This window comes from Condylura cristata, unplaced genomic scaffold, assembly GCF_000260355.1.
Source record: "Condylura cristata isolate star-nosed mole 26May11 unplaced genomic scaffold, ConCri1.0 scaffold00001, whole genome shotgun sequence".
Lineage (NCBI taxonomy): Eukaryota > Metazoa > Chordata > Mammalia > Eulipotyphla > Talpidae > Condylura > Condylura cristata.
This window is the reverse complement of record NW_004567102.1, coordinates 76,425,317-76,441,725: the sequence shown is the minus strand read 5'-3', so window position 1 is coordinate 76,441,725 and position 16,409 is coordinate 76,425,317. Positions and strand designations below refer to the sequence as shown.

The following is a 16,409-nucleotide window of genomic DNA, read 5'->3' as shown; positions in this document are numbered from 1 at the left end:
AATAAATGTCCTCTTTCTTGAGCACAAGTAAACATCCATTGGAAAGACTGAACTCAGGGAAGGGACATTTATCAGATAATCTCATTCCAAGAGAAAAATAGAAGTGAGGCCACCTGCACAGAACAGTTTGGAAGCTAAAGAGAAATCCAAATGTTTTAAAGAGGCATGTGCTGAGTTTGAAAGAAACCATTCAGATTCACAATATCAACTCTGAGTGTCAAACTAACCTGGAAGAAGTACTACCATTTTTTACTTTCTAGGACAACACCAGGCAGCCCAGAATTAAGAGCAGGTGATCGAGGAGGTGTGGTTATCTGTGTGTCAGTTAGGAAAAGTAGACAGGAAATTGAAGGAGGAGTGGAAATTCAAGTTCCTGATGTGATTGAAAATGGTTTATGCTGGAATCCATGCTGGGTAGAAGGGGCTAATGGAGTCTGAAAAGAGGAAAGACTGAAGCGGCTAAAGATCAGGAGAAAGGTGGGTTCAGAAAGGAGAAATTGAAAGAACGCGAGGAGGCCCACAAAGGAAAATAATAGGGGGTGTGCATTTTTAGGCCATCAAGCTAGAATACCACAGACTAATTATAGATATAGGATACAACTATAAACATTAGGTAAAATGATACAGAAGGTCTGGCATATATAAGCTTAATGAAGGAAGGTACCTTCTCCAGAAAGCCCATAACTTTAATGTGAAAAGCTTGTTTTACTGATGGTGTTATAAATAATTCTAATTGGATATAACAGAGGATTCTTCTCTGCCTAGCCTGACAAACTCAGTGTCAGTAGAAGCACATGGCAGGTGACAGACAGTGAATAAACGGTGCTCTGAAGAACAATCTAGAGGGTCAGTTATTTCAGAGATGCCAAGATAACATGGCCAGGTTTGTGAAATATAAGCAGCACAGGGATATAGCTTTTATACATAAAGTAAAAGGAAACATAAAAATAAAAAACATAAAAAGTTATGGATAGGGACACTGAGTCCAAGCATGATTGCTGAGGAAAAGCTGATGGCTGAGGAAAAGCTGATGACTGAGTATGCAACACTCAGTTCACCCACCCTCCTGAGAGCAAACTTGCAGAGACAATTCTTTGTCTTCTACCAAAGGTTTCTCACCCTCTTCCACAAGCAACTCCTGGTAATTTTACCTCATTCTGGAGCCCAGTTAATAGCCCCATTTAGTTTTCAAAGCTCCCTCCTCCACTGTGGTCCTCTGTCAGTTATCAACAGGACATTGTTGTCAATTACTGGCCATATTTTCATTTTGCATTTGTGCAGAATCCACCCAGAAAAGAGGGCTGTCTTTTGTTGGGACCTTCACAAAAATCCCCCACATTAGAAACTATGACATGAGCAGGGAGATTTCTATGTCTTTTGGACAAACCAATGCCAAACAAAATACTTCACAGTTCTTTGGCACTAACCAGGTGTCACTGTTTTTAGGATTTTAAGGAGTTGAATTGAAGGAAATATTCAAGGCCCTGCAAGAAAGTTATTTTTATGACCCGTTTTACATATTTTATATACTTATGATCTCTATTTTATACACAGAGGCTCACCAACCAGCTGATCATGGCAAAGCAGTTAACTGGAAAAGCCAGTGTTTGAACTTCAATTGTTTAACTCCACAACATGACATTATTAAATGTTACCCTATCTGATGACCTCTGAGGTATGCTTTACATCTGATGGTCTTCTACTGAGGATAATAAACCACGGTAACTGCTGTAAGTGTCCAAGTAATGTTGAATGTTAATATAACTGCTTTTATATATGTTTGAAGTTAAAAATGAAAAATAGTACCACTCACACACTCCTTCAGATGGACATATCAAATTTATATGAAAGTACAGAGTGGTTAAACTAGATACACACCTGGCCCTCCAGCTGTTATAAACTTTTGATACTGTTATGTGTAATAACACAGATATAGCAATGGCTTCTCCCCTGAGACCCTCACAGAAATTACATAGAAAGCAGACTAAGTACTGAGTTCCATTTCCACATCCTCATTTCCTATTCTAACTCTTGAGTCCTCTGCAATCAGATTGTCCCCTCCACCAAAACATGGCCCTGGAAAAAGTCACCAAGGCCCTGCTCTGAACTCTGCAACTCTGCTCTTACTCCCCTAAGTCAAGCAGCCAACACTTCTAAGCCATGCTTTCACAATCTCCCTAGGGTCCTGACAATACTCTCTCTTCAAGGACAGTCACTTCCTCCTTCCCTTCCCAGGTTTCCCTAGTTGTTACCTGCTCCTTATGTAAAAGAGTTTCCTGGGATTCTTTGCTGGGATTCTTTTCTCATTTTTTCACCCACTTGCCTGCTTGCAATGCTCACCTGCCACCTCCAGCTGAACACTCCCCATCCAGCCATTTATCTAGTTGACCTAATTCAATTTCTACTGGTTATTCATGACAGGATGGCTCCTGCACGCCTCAGCAAGTATCTAAGTATCTATTTAGAGACTCTTTTCTTTTCAAGATACTGAAAAGGTTTTTTAATAGCTCTCCTTGCCTTCAGAATTTTGCTCATTTAATGTGTCCCCCATATTTGAGTTGAAGGGATCTTGCCTAAACTCAAAGTTCTCAAATTCCATTACCAGTGCGATGGAGTACAGGCACAGAGGTGTTCAAGACTGTGTCTTACTTCCCTCCCACTTCTTTCTTTCTAGCTACGATACCCCTCTATACTAGCAGCAAATTCTATTCTCAGCCAGACAGAACCTTATTAGCTGTTCTTTGAAAAGTGTTGAGTCTCCTGCTTAGACATTCTTTTTCAATCAATATGGGGGAAAATTACACATCCTTCAAAGCTCTACTCAAAAAACACCTCTTTCATGAAGCCCTTGATGATCATCTGAGAGAAGCAACCACTTCCTCCTTTGGGGTCACTTTGACTTGGATAGAACTATGAGCCCATGGGGACAGGGACCCCAGTTGATGGCTAAAATGCCTTAAATGTTGAAGAAAGTTTTTATTAAATGCTTCACTAAGTGTCTGCATTTCCAGAAGTGGGTAATGAAGCTAAAAATTACTTTAATTCATTATCAAGTTAATAACACATCATATTAGACTGTTTGATCTATCACAATGCAGAAATTTACTGACAAATGTCTATTCTCTAATCTTTCAAAAATAGCATTCATTGATTTATTTATTAGTATTCCAACTGAAATTAAGAAATCTTTTTGCCCAATTCAGAATTAAATATGATTTGACAGGCTAAACTACTAATATCCAGGGAAGGTCAAAGAATTTTTTTTTTTCTGTAACGGTCTTTTCATGATAAAGATCTTTGTTACATTTTCTTTTTGAAAGGATTCACCCTTTACTTTGAGTATCTCAGCAACATATACACAGTCTTCACCAGGGCCAGCCCTATAGCTTTTAACTCATTAGACCAGAAGTTTGTTCTGCTACAATCTCAGTGATTGTTTTTCACCATGTTGACATTTTAAATACTTCTATTTATTTACATATATGGGCAACATATATTGCAACTGAGTGGGAGCTGGTTAGTTTTAAATGAAATTGTAAACAAGTACACATACATTCTCTCTGTACAATACTCTCTAATATTCATCTCATTAAAAAAAGAGGATGTTTATGCTTACTCATTTCTAACAGGGTATTTATGCAGGCTTCCCAGGTCATGCTACATTACTTCCTTCTTTTAGTGAAAGAAGTTACAAACCTCTCTCTATGAGTCCCAGAAGAATCAAAATCTTGCAGGGCATGCTTTACGCATTTTTTTTTTAAGTCATTCACACATAACAATCACTGGTGACTTCTCCCTATGAAACAATTCTATGAAAATAGTAAAAATAGATCCACTAAGATATTTTATGTATGAAAATAATAAAGTAGATTTTACATGTACATACAGTTTACATAGACCATGAAGTTATCAGATCACTCACTTCAATCTTCACAATCATATAGGTTAAGTAGCTATATTTTCATTTTTAATGCAAAAATTAAGAGTCAGCAAGACCAAGTGACATGACCACATCAGAAAATAAATAGTAAAATCAAGGGGTCAAGTTCAACACCATTTACTTTTTCAGTACATCTCTTAACATAAAAATAAACTCAACCAGGTGAAAGACAAGAAACAAGTTGGAGAAGTTTGCAAACACTAGAATGCCCCTTACAAGATATACTAAAAGAAGCTCTCCTATCTAAATAGAAGGAAAATCTGAAAAAATGGAACAAGGAAACAGAATAAGAAACCTAAGAACAAAATGACAGCAGCAAATTCTCGTATGTCTATCTACACTCTATAAATGGACTGAGTTCACCAATTAAAAAGGTGAGAGTGGCTGGGTGGATCAAAAAACAAAACTCAATGTTCTGCTTTCTCCAGGAGACAGTTCTGAACTCCAGAGATAATCATAGGCTCAAAGTAAATGTTTATAAAACAAATGTACAAGTAAATGGGACCTAAAAAAGGATAGGAACAGCCATATATACATCAGCTGAACTCCATCTAACACATGTGACACAAGGCAGGTTTGGACATTATATAGTAATGAAAGAATCAGTACAATAGGAAGATATTATACTCATCAATATATATTACAAACTAAAACGATCACTATGCCATCATAGAAACAATGAGTAAATGCAGTAAAGTGGCAGATTGCAAAATCAACTTACAAAAATCAGTTACATTCCTATATTCAGAAATGGATGATCAGAGAAAGAAATTAAGTAAACAATCCCTTTTAATATCACATCAAAAATTTTATATACCCGGGAGTATACTTAAAACAGGAAGAGAAGGATATGTACAATGAAAACAGTAAGATATTAGTTAAAGATATAGATGATGATGATACAAAAATAGAAAGATGTTCACTATTCATAGACTGGAGAAATTAACATTGCTAAAAGTGCCATTTTATCCAAAAGCATATAAATTCAGTGCTATTCCTGACAATGTTTCAATGACATTCTTCTAAAACACATAACAAATGTTACTAAAATTTATAAGGAACTACAAAATACCCAACTAGTCAAATAAATCTTGACTAAAATGATAGAGGCATCAAATGCCCCAGAGCTGAAGATGTACTATAGAGCTATAGTAATCACAGCAGTAGAATGTCAGAATAAAAATAGACACACAGACCAAGGGAATAGAATGGAGAGCTCAAAAATAAACCCATATTTATATGGACAGTTAACCTATGACAAAGGAGCCAAGAATATACAAAGGAGAAGTAAACAGTTCTTCATGATGTTAGGGAAAATAGTTAAAGGCACAGAATTAAACTAGACCATGATCTTATACTATAAACAGAAATTTTACCAACAGATACCTGAAAAAATGCTCACAATCACTTATCATCAGTGAAATGCAGCCAAAACCACAATGAGGCCCTCCCTGGTGGTGCAGCGGGTTAAAGCACAGCACTGAGAAGCTAAAGCCACTTCTGCATGAGTTCGATTCCCGCCTGCCCCAGAGGTGACCACATGGCGCGGCAGACCTCTCCTGACCCGCCCGCTGCTCCCCTCAGCAGTGTACTTCGTCGATCTGCCTGTTCTGCTCCCCGCTCTGTCTCTGGTGAAGCCTCTCACCGCCCCTAAGCCTCTGGCCTGTACCCCAGTTCTGTATGACAAATAAATTTTTAAAAAAAAAAAAAAAAGGCCAATGAGACATCACCTCACACTATGAGGATGGCCACCATCAAAAGGATCAGGAACAAGCATTGGTGAGGACATGAAGAAAAAGGAACCCCCCTTAACACTGTTGGTGGGGATATAGACAGGTGCAGTAATTTTGCAAACTGTAGCAAGATATAGAGATTTCTCAAAATAGTGAACATAGACCTACCCTACGAGCCAGCATTTCCATTGCCAGGTAATTGCCAGCAGATTGGAAACGCACTAATGTAAGCATATGCTTGCCCACGTACTGAGGTACTGCTCACAGTAGCCAGTTTATGGAAACAACTGAAATGCCCAAGGACAGCTGAGTGGATTAGGAAGCTGTGGTATAGATGCCCAGTGGTATACTAATCAGCTATTAGAAAAAAAAAAAAAAAAAAGACTAACTCAGCATTATGACAACACAGATGGAACCAGAGGTGATTATCTAAGCTGGGGTTGGAGGCAGGACAGAAGAAAGACACATACCTGATAATTTCATTGATGCGGAACATAGAGGAAACAAGGGAAGCCAAAATCTGACAAAAACTGACTTGTGGGGGAGGAAGAAGGAGAAACAAAAAGAAATGTGGTGGGGGGGGGACCTCACTGGTGGCACCGTAGGTTAGGGCACAGCACTGCAAGCTAGACGCAGCTGCCTCAGTCCGAATTTGATCCCCAGCACCTCCAGCTTGGAGATGACCCATATGGCATAGCGGACCTCTCCTGTCTCGCCCACTGCTCTCCTCAGCACTGTACATCATCAATCTGCCTGTTCTGCCCCCTACTCTATCTCTGGTGAAGATTCTCACCACCCCTGCAGCACTGTGCTGTACCTCAGTTCTGTATGCATAAATAATAAATCTTTAAAGAAAAAAAATAGTAGTATTTACCAAAAGAAACAGGGTGGCAAACTATAGGTACCTTGGTGGTGGATATATCATTGTAACATCTATCTGAAGAGGTGCAATTCTGTATCTTTAAGTCACATACAGTGTTGTAAGTCAATGTGATATCAATAAGAGGATTATTTTTAAAATGCAGATAAATTTTGAAGTGGAAATTAGCATCCATTTGGAAACAGAATTTAGCAAGGATATGGTCCTCTATCTAGGTCTTTCTAACATTCTTCTTTTGGGTCTTTGCCAATAATATCCACTTCCTCTAAACCGATATAGATCCAATTAGGAACTGTCCATCACTGATTGCTTCTCATTCAAAAATTCCTAATTCCAAATAGCATCAATTTGTCAGAATAGGTATTTTTTCAAGGTCCTTTCTGAGTCAACATTCTAGTTCTCAGGTATCATACATATTTAATTTTACTTTCTCCAACTGTAGGCATAAATCATCAGTTTTACACTTCAGTGCCCATAAGGGATGTTTAATTTCTATAACTACACCTTAAAATAGGTGGCACCAACAGCATGATAAAGCAAAACATGTTCATTGTCAAAAGTCTAAAAGCTCTCGATTCAAATCCGGGCGTGGCTTTTGCTCCTTAACAATCAAGTTTCTCATATGAAGATAGGATTTTATCATGTCTCTTATTAGAAGTTGTTTAATATTAAGTATATATTTCTAAAGAGCCTAACATCATGCTTGGTCAAGGTTAATACTCCATAATTAGCTAAAGTTGGTAACACTATTGTTACAAGCATCACTAGTTTTAAAATAAGTTATAAAACTTGTGAATAGTCAGGAACAGTTGGTACAAAGCACTAGCATGAATAAAGTTAAAACTGAAACTTACCCTTGAAAAAGTCTTTACATGTAAATCTGTTAGTGAGGAAGTAGCATGATAGAAAGCCTTCCCAGCCTCTACTAAATCAATATAAACTCACAAACATCCATCTGACTATTTTTATTTTGATAAGGAATCATCTGACCTGATGCTGGCAGATTTTGCTTTCAAGTCATTCCATCGTTGGTTCATATCGTCCAGTCTATGTTGAAGCATAGTAGCTTCTTCAGAATTTCCCAAAGCTTTTACCATCTTCTGCCTGTTTCCATCGATGCTTTTAAATATATCATTATGGGCATCAATTTCTGCCTGGATGTCCTGAAGAGAAAAAGATAACATAAAAAATGTTATGTACAAATGCCAAACTGCATGGAGTTGGAGTTGCCGGTATACACTGTTTTAATACAGTCCACAGATGAGTTGTTTCAAGAAAAACAGTTAAATTATATTGCAAATGTAACAGATTCAAATGTTTCCCCTATTATTTTTTGCAAATAATAGTTTCTAAATCCTCAATACACTGATTGCCCAGTTTTTCAAAACAGAATGTACCATCATCCAAATTTCAAGTATTTACTGGTAGATGTTAGCTTTTTAGATTTAATGAGCAACCTCCAAAATATTACAAGTTGTTGTGAGATCATTAAACACTGCTTAAAATCCCAATACTATGTTTTTGTCCCCATTATATGCAGGCAAACATGCTCAAAACAGGAAACCCTATAGAGATCCCTAAGACATGACATAATTTAATTGCATTTTTTATATTGAGACAAAATAATTATTCCTTCTTTCAATCTAATAAAATTTATTTCTAAACCTTTAAAAGATTTTTATTAAAAATTTATCCCCTGTACTAGAAACTAATCACAAAAGAACACTCTCTATTTCATCAATAAATTATTTTTATGAAGTAATTTGAATGTACTTTAAGTAAAACAAGAAGTGCTATTAATTAATCATGAAATTTGACTCACACTTTGAGAAAGTATACTGGCAATATTAATCAAAAGCCTTAAAAATGCTGAAATGACCTATGCTAGGAAAACTTACATATGCACATTTTATTGTTTAAATTGGTATTAATGCACACACACATATCCATTAAAAGATAATGAGAAGTAACCCAAAACAATGCCATGTCTGCTTAGGATTAAAGGAGATTTTAGTTTTCTTCTTAGGCTTCTCTGAATTTCCAAGTTTCTACAAAAAGCAGTATTTTAACTTAATTATCTAATTAATTAGATATATTAAACAAATTTTAAATCCAGAAAGTCCTATTGATTTTTTGACTCTTCCAGTCTAACAGTGTCTAAACCGTTATCTGCACTGATCTAGCCATCAGGCCTGCTTCTTGATAAAATGGAAGCAATCGTGTTACAGCGAATTCTAGTATGACAACCAGACGCACCAAGCAAATGAGTGTGAACGTACCGAAAAGCAGACCAAGGTAGAGCGACAATCAGTAGGGTGAATATCCATGACATTCACTAACAATTAATATTGGGTAATAGTTTGCCAGAAAAAAAATGTATGCATATATACACATACAAACACACACATTTATATTTACATACACACACACACACACTTTGGATAAAGAATCTGAACTAGTAAAAGAAACTCAACTCAAATATTATAGGTTCATTACCCTTCTCATCTATTTTCCTTGATAAATCTTAGTCTTTCATTTTTCTCCAACTTAAATAAGCACCCTGGAAATTCTGACAACTCAGCCTACTGTTGCTCATTTATAACTCACTACACCACATACCCCGTCCAGTAGCAAGACTTAGGGGTCAGGATCTCACTAGGGGCTCCTTGGGCAGCTGCAGAGCCACTAGCCAGAGCAAATGCGGGAAGGCCTCTGCTCGATCAGCACTGTAGGGCAGAGCCCTACAGTGGGGTAAGAGACAGAACATGGGGGTAAGAGACAGAAGCACTGTAAGAGACGCTCCGAGTGTGATGTTGTAGGAAACTGGGTAACTCAGGCTCTTTCTAGCCTTCTGCCACCAGCCTGCACAGCCACCACCCATAGCTTTGTTTTCCTCCCAGGTTCCATTGCTCACATGTGATACTGTACAAAGTGTAAAAAGTGCCCAGGAGCACAAGCATGTGCACACACACCTATAAACACAGACACCCAGCCCGAGAAGGCAGACATGATGGGGGCTAGGAGGCTTGGTTGCTGTTCTGCCCCTGCATCTAGTCCCCTGCTTCAGCATTAAAGGAATGTCAGACATACCTAAGGTTCCAAGATTCCTTTTCCATTTGCCTGAATTGACAGTGGACTAGCTCAGCCTGGGATGGCTGCACAATAGCTATTGGATGGGGGAGAGGTGAGCACAGTCTCAGGGACAGCTTCTGCAAAGCATGTGCCCCAGACCTGTGTGCCAACTGGTTTCTGGCAATCTCTGGCCCAAAAGGCACAGCCAAAGCAGGCCTCCTTGCAAAGTACGCGCTGGCACACCAAGAATAAGGGTGACCCTGAAGCAAACACTCTGAGGCGGCTGACACTTCTGATTTCATGAGCAGGGGGCCAGGTGCTGGTTCTAGGCTCTGGGTTGGACAGCACTATACTGGGGAACCACAGCTCATTGCCATCTGAGTTTGGGGAGCTCCAAGTAGAAATTCCCAGTTATAAAAGAAAGTTCTGCTGACAGGTTCTTTGGTGTCACCTCCTGAGACCAGTTGTATCCTTTAAGGCAGAACATCTATTTTTGTGTCCTGAAATGAATTTTAAGAAAGCTAAAGAGACATAGTAAGAGATCAGCAGTTTTAAGCTTGCACTCTATGAATGTGACAGTCATCTTTCTCAAGAAGCTCTGGGACACAGTGAAGAAGGTATTTCTTTTCTTTCTACTGCCAAGGAAAACCTGGCCTCAAATTTTCCTGTGCAAGTTCCTAAACAACAGTATCCCTGGAACACACCTAATGTCACAGGCATCTTCAAATTGCAACCTCCCCGATGAAGCCCGACCTATTTGCTTCCTTTCATATTCAAGAGACATAGAAAACCAGACAGCCAGGCTCTAAGATCCATAAATAGTTTTCTAAGTTTCATCAAAGCATTTTACAGCACCAGGAAATCTGGATAGCAGGCCCAGAAAGCAAATTTGACTCCTCTTCTCTGATCAGGTGATGCCTTTCCCCACCCAGCCACAACAATGGAGACGGAGGGACCCAGGTCACAGGCCCAGACGACGATTATAAACATCTCTGTAGGGGCACTATTGGTGTTTAGGGTAGGGGCACTATTGGTGACCCCAAATTCGCGCTGGAATGTAACATTCAATATGTGGGAAATCCTTCCACACATGAACCTCATCAAAAATAGGAAGAAACTCAAAATAACCAGTGATCAAAGGAAATCAACAGACGTTATATTCTTTTATTTAACATTTGGCCAAGTCTATCAGGAGTTTCTACAGACAAAAATCAAGTTTTACTTCCTCTTCAGTATGTAACTCTGTTACACAGAATGGGTTTAATGGACAATAGTTACACACAGATGATAGATGGACAATGATAAATGAGGGAGACAGGTGGACAGATAGACGAGTGTATAAATGTTTGCATAAATACACCTTGACTGCTTCATTGACTATCATATTAGTCCTGAAGTGCCAAGAAAAATCAGACAATTAAATCATTGGAAGGGAATGTAGTAATCATTTTGTTTAATCTCTTCATTTAGAAAAATGTAACATGGGGAATCTAAAATTATTTAGGCTTCTGCACTTCAAAGCTTTGCCTGTTCAGTGGAAATTCAAAATTACATGCAGCTAATGAAACACGCTCCTTCACAGATCAATGTGCAATGAGGCACTGGCTTTAAAGTCAAGATGCCAGCATGCGAGGCTGGCGGGTCATGACCCTGGTAGAGCATCAAGTACTCAAATGAATTCAGATTCTGTGAAAGAGGGTTTGCGCTGCACAGTTGGGAGGCTCTCTGCTAAATGCTCAGCTCTGTCACCTGCAGGCCTTTCTGAACAGGAAGCGGCACAGTCATCACTGATCATTAGTTATAGAAGTTGGCCATGTGCACAGAGGGGCCATCACACGGTATCAACTAGTCACACTAAGATTTGGAAACAAAACATGAGAAGTATATTAAGGATTTACTTGAAAGGCTTGAAACATACCTTTAACACCATAAGCATATGTAAAAGTTCAAAAACAGCCAGGAGTTAGAATAAGAGGACTATATATTTTCCTCTAAGTTAAACACCAACAGAAGTATAAACAACCTTCCAGAGGACGGTCACGAAAGCTCACAGAGATCAGCCATTTATCTTTTGGGGAGTCAACCTCCGCTATGCAGGTCAAAATAAATTTCACAAATGAGGAAAAACATTTGTTTGTTTATTTAATAACTGATATTTTAATATTAATTTAACCCTTAACTAGGCATTTCTTTATAAATATGTCCCATGAAGATACTATCTACATAAAACTTATAAGGTATATCCTATATAACTCATTTTTTTATAATGTTCTATAATCAAGCAGTGGTGTGGCTATGTAAGCAAAAGCCAAAAACATTTCTTTAGATAATAATAAACAAAACAAATTGAAGCTGAGAGGAACCAGAGATTGACAATAATATCATCGTGAAATGCTCAATCACCAAATTGGTGCTAGAAGAGATTAGGGTCTTGCTGACATCATTGTGGTTTCCTTTTGCATGGCATATTTACATAACCCTACAAGGCCTCAGCAGTGTTTTCTCTGAAGGAGCCCTGACCCGTTTCCTGAAGGTGAAGGAGTGAGGTTGGCAACAGCTCCCCGACTACATCCTGAGGCCCAGGCTAAGTCAACATAGTTAAACATTAGGGAAACAAATGCAAAGTTCCTTTTAAGAATGAAGGCCAGGATTTGGAGACAGGTTAGGATTGATTATTAGGGGTGTGGTAGGATAACTGTCAGAGCTTTAGATTTTGAAAATGAGGAATCGTCACTTAAAAACTATAGTTGATATGACCTAAAAAGATATAACCACCAGAGAACACCACAAAGGTTGTTGGTGATATGTAATTATACTCGGAGACAGTGGGTTTGTAGGAGCGTAGACCAATTAGCCAATTAATTATTTCCAACAAATTATTCAATTAAACATAATATATGCTACATTTTCTTCCATCAATTAATTTAAATGTTTTAACCTCTCTATTATTATAAAATCCCACTGACACTAGAAAACAGTATCACCTGGATTACAGCAGCATTTATAAAGAATTCAATGGCAGTGATGTTCTTGTCCCATTACCTGTGATTATAAATACATATTAGAGAACGGAGCAGAAAAAATAGTTAAATTACTAAGTGGAACAAGTTTACAATTAACTGCCCATTTCCAAGATAATTAGAGTAAGTCAACTTGCAATAATAATAAGCAAGCTACATCTTAAATTGCAACATAGCAAACAATGCTATTAACAAGAATATTTTTCTCAAAAAAATTGTTTTCATCTGAAGAATACCAAAGCACTAAATTCACAGGGATATATGTGCACATATCTCCGGGCAGGACTATTTACAATTCCTAAATTATTATACAACCTAAGTGCCCCAAGACAGATGAGTGGATTAAGATGGTATAAATATGCAATGGAATACAATACAACTATAAAAAAAATGGTGAACTCTTGACATTTGCATCAACATGGAGTTGCAGGAGATAATGCTAAGTGATAGCAGTCCAAAGGAGAAAGAAAAATACTGGATGGCTTCACTCCATGTAAAATATAGAGAAAGAAAACACAAAAGTGACAAAACTAAACCCTAACCCTAGAAATACAACCGCAGAATTGATAATGCTAGAGGGGAAGAAGATTCTGGGGTGGAACAAAGTGGGAAGAGGCCCAATTGACATGTTAAAGGATCACGGTGCTTTGCTGGTGGGGATGGCATGGTAACATACAGCTGAGGAGGTGTGGACCTATTCCCCCATATCATATACAGCATTATGAATCAATGTTCCCTCAATGAAAAACAAAAATTGATCCCTTTCTTCCTCAATACATACCAGCCCTCACACCCTCACTCATGCATGCACAACAGCACACAACATCACTTCCTTCCTTAACTCAAACTCATCTTTTTGTACCAGTTTAAGTGTTATTTCTCCAGGAAGAACGTCACCACACCCAGACTCAACTGGGGCCTCCTGAAACTTGTGCAGGTCCCTCTATGTTGACTGGTTCACTACACATGCACAATAGTAAAAGCCTTTATTGTTGGAGCTCTGTAACTTCCCAGAGGCTGTAAGCTCAGAGGGGTTATCTGGTCTGCCCTCAACTCAGCCGGTGGCTGGTATATCCCTCACACATCTTTCATATTTACTACATACAGAATACATGAATAAGCCTTGACACTGGCACTTTACTGTCTTTCAGGATTAATTTGTTTTAAAATTAGATATTGCAAATTGAGCAGTAAAATAGAGCTCTAAGTTATTATGCAAGAATTAGTCATTCTAAAGGAGGTAAATGCTGTAAAGGAAATTTAACATGGAGTGGTTTCTCACTCTGTCATTACTATGAGCAGTATATTTACCAAAGCTTTCGCCAAGGTGGCACTACTCAGACACATACACACAATACACTCTCTCTTAGAGAACTGTAACCGTCATGAATCATCTAGTAGCAGAATGATTTAAATTAATAGAAGGCAACAGTCAACTCCAAATGCCACTGGGCTAAAAGTATCCATCATTCTACCCTCTGTGACTGCTAAGTAAACAGAGCACACAGTATGCAGGGCTCTGTGTAAGGACACGGTTCAAGTATAGCTGTGTACTAACAGCCACAAATGCCATCGGATTCCTCCTTTATGAAGCACTTTCAAGGAGAACATAATTCATGAAAGTCACAGCAGCAATAAAACCACTGTGCTGGCTGGACTTCCATGAGTCACAGAGGTGGGTGAGCTTTCTGTGCCAGGTCAATGACGAGTTAAACTGTAGAGACCTGTAAGCATACTCACCACCTGCTAGGTGGTTAGGTACATCTTCCTACTGGGTCATCTTGCCTGGTGAGAAGTCCCTGTTCCTGCTGGCCCTTTCTGGTCACTCTGGGGTACATTTGATTCTCTTCAGTTGGGGTTTCCTAATCCTTGGTGAACTGTCACCTTGAGTAACACAGCAAAAACTTCCTGTTGGATCCCCAGGGCTCTGAATAGCAAGTGCATGTCTGTTCTGAATGTGCTGGAAAACCACAACTCTGGCTTCCCACATTTTGGGGCTCAATAACCCAATAACAGACTCAATCATGCATCAATATCCATTTATGAACAGACATCCCATGTAAGTTATAAAACCACTGACCTTCTCCAGAATTCAAAATATCAACGAGAATAGCCCCTTTCAGCTTACTTCACAGAAAAACTGCTACCTGTAAGGTTTGCCTCAGGCCTTACGTTACTCTAGAACTGCTCTCATCTCACTGGTCCTCATCTTTTCAGATTAAACCATCAATGCAAGACCTACCATTATCTCACCTTGGAGCCAGTTTTCTGAAAGCTTGAAATGGTTCCAAGAAAACTAACAAAATGACCACATTGCTATGATCATTTAAGACTGAACAATTACAACTTACTGATATGAAGAAAAAAGCATAAAACATTCTATCTCTCAGAATAGAGTTCACTCTGGAAGAAGGGCGCAAATACTACAAACAGGCAGGACACAGGGAACTGAATGGAAAGAGGTGAGGGAAAGACTGTCACTCAGCTCCTGATGGTAACACATGGCTTCTGCATTAGACAACAGGCCCCAGTCTTCCCCTAGAAAGTGCATATTGCTTTCAGAGCTGGGGGAAGGTAGATAGTTGTTTTTGAGGATGAGGTAGTTAACACCTTTCCCAATGGCTACTGTCTGGCCATGAATCAGTAGCATGTGCTCAAGAGAGATGAGATTTTGTCAAAATACATGAGGGATGGTTTCACAGACTGAAGTTGGGGAAAAATACATCCATGTAGGACAACTTCCCACAAGTGCAATACGACAGATTAGCATTTACAAAGATTTGCATGAAGGCATGTAACCCCAAAATAAATATATATGGGAACCTTCAGATGGCAAATTACAGCTGTACGGTTTCTTTAACTTTTCCCTTTGTCTCAAAAAGAAAAACTCCCAATCAAGCCTTTGACAGGAATAAACCAGAAGACCTTTACTGCTGTCCATTCAAGAATTGTTGAATTGTTTTGTTTCTTCAAGACAAGAATAGGCAAGTACCTGAGGATTGGAATTAAAAGAGGAGACATACTGACATGACCAGAACTTACAGCTTTGTTCATAAAATGGCCAGAGGAGTGAGGCAAGTGACCAACCTCGAGAATCTGACCTAGGTTTTTAAGACTAATAGCCACAATTATCAGACAAAAGTCTAGCTACTGCCCACAATTACTCCTCTCAGGGGGTCGGAGTAATGAATTATTCATGTGACATGTGTCCCCTTACCTTTTTAGGAAGAAACAGGCACATCTATTCTAACCAAGCAAACAGACCTCATTATGGTCATAAAGTTTGTCACCTGCTGTTACCAGCTGCCATAAAGAAGACATTTTCTCCCTGGGCAGCTTCTTCAGGGTAGACAAGTTGACTAGGAGCCGTGCTTGCCTGTCAGGAATTCGGGTACTTAACAACATACTAAAGGCAAGCTAAGGTTCACCTTGTGGCATGCCCCTCCCTACTACCTACAGTTTCGATGCAGGGCAAGATGGAGGATGAGTGGCAGTCACCAAGAAGCAGCTCAGTTGTTCTTCCTGCACGCCTCTCTGGGTAAGTTTCTCCCATTAGGAGGCAAGTGCTGGTTGCAACTGTTCTGGGAAAGTTTTCCTGACAAATATGGTTTGATCAGAAAAGCCCATTATTCCTTTAGTGACTCCATACAGTGGTATCAGGTCACCAACCAGTGGCAAAAGCCACTGCCTGCATTGTTCACCACTGATAATCTACCTACACACTGAGAGTAGCTCCCTCTCCCTCCCTCTTTACAGTCTGCAAA

General features: G+C 39.0%; 1 protein-coding gene across 1 annotated transcript in view; it reads right to left on the bottom strand.

Annotated features, from left to right (window-relative positions):
* Window positions 1–16,409, bottom strand: part of LOC105853295 (utrophin-like) — a 183,028-nt gene that overhangs the window by 101,599 nt on the left and 65,020 nt on the right. The window contains exon 2 of the mRNA XM_012721274.1: window positions 7,544–7,716. Within this exon, the coding sequence (XP_012576728.1) occupies window positions 7,544–7,716 (173 nt within the window). The remainder of the gene's footprint in view (window positions 1–7,543; window positions 7,717–16,409) is intronic.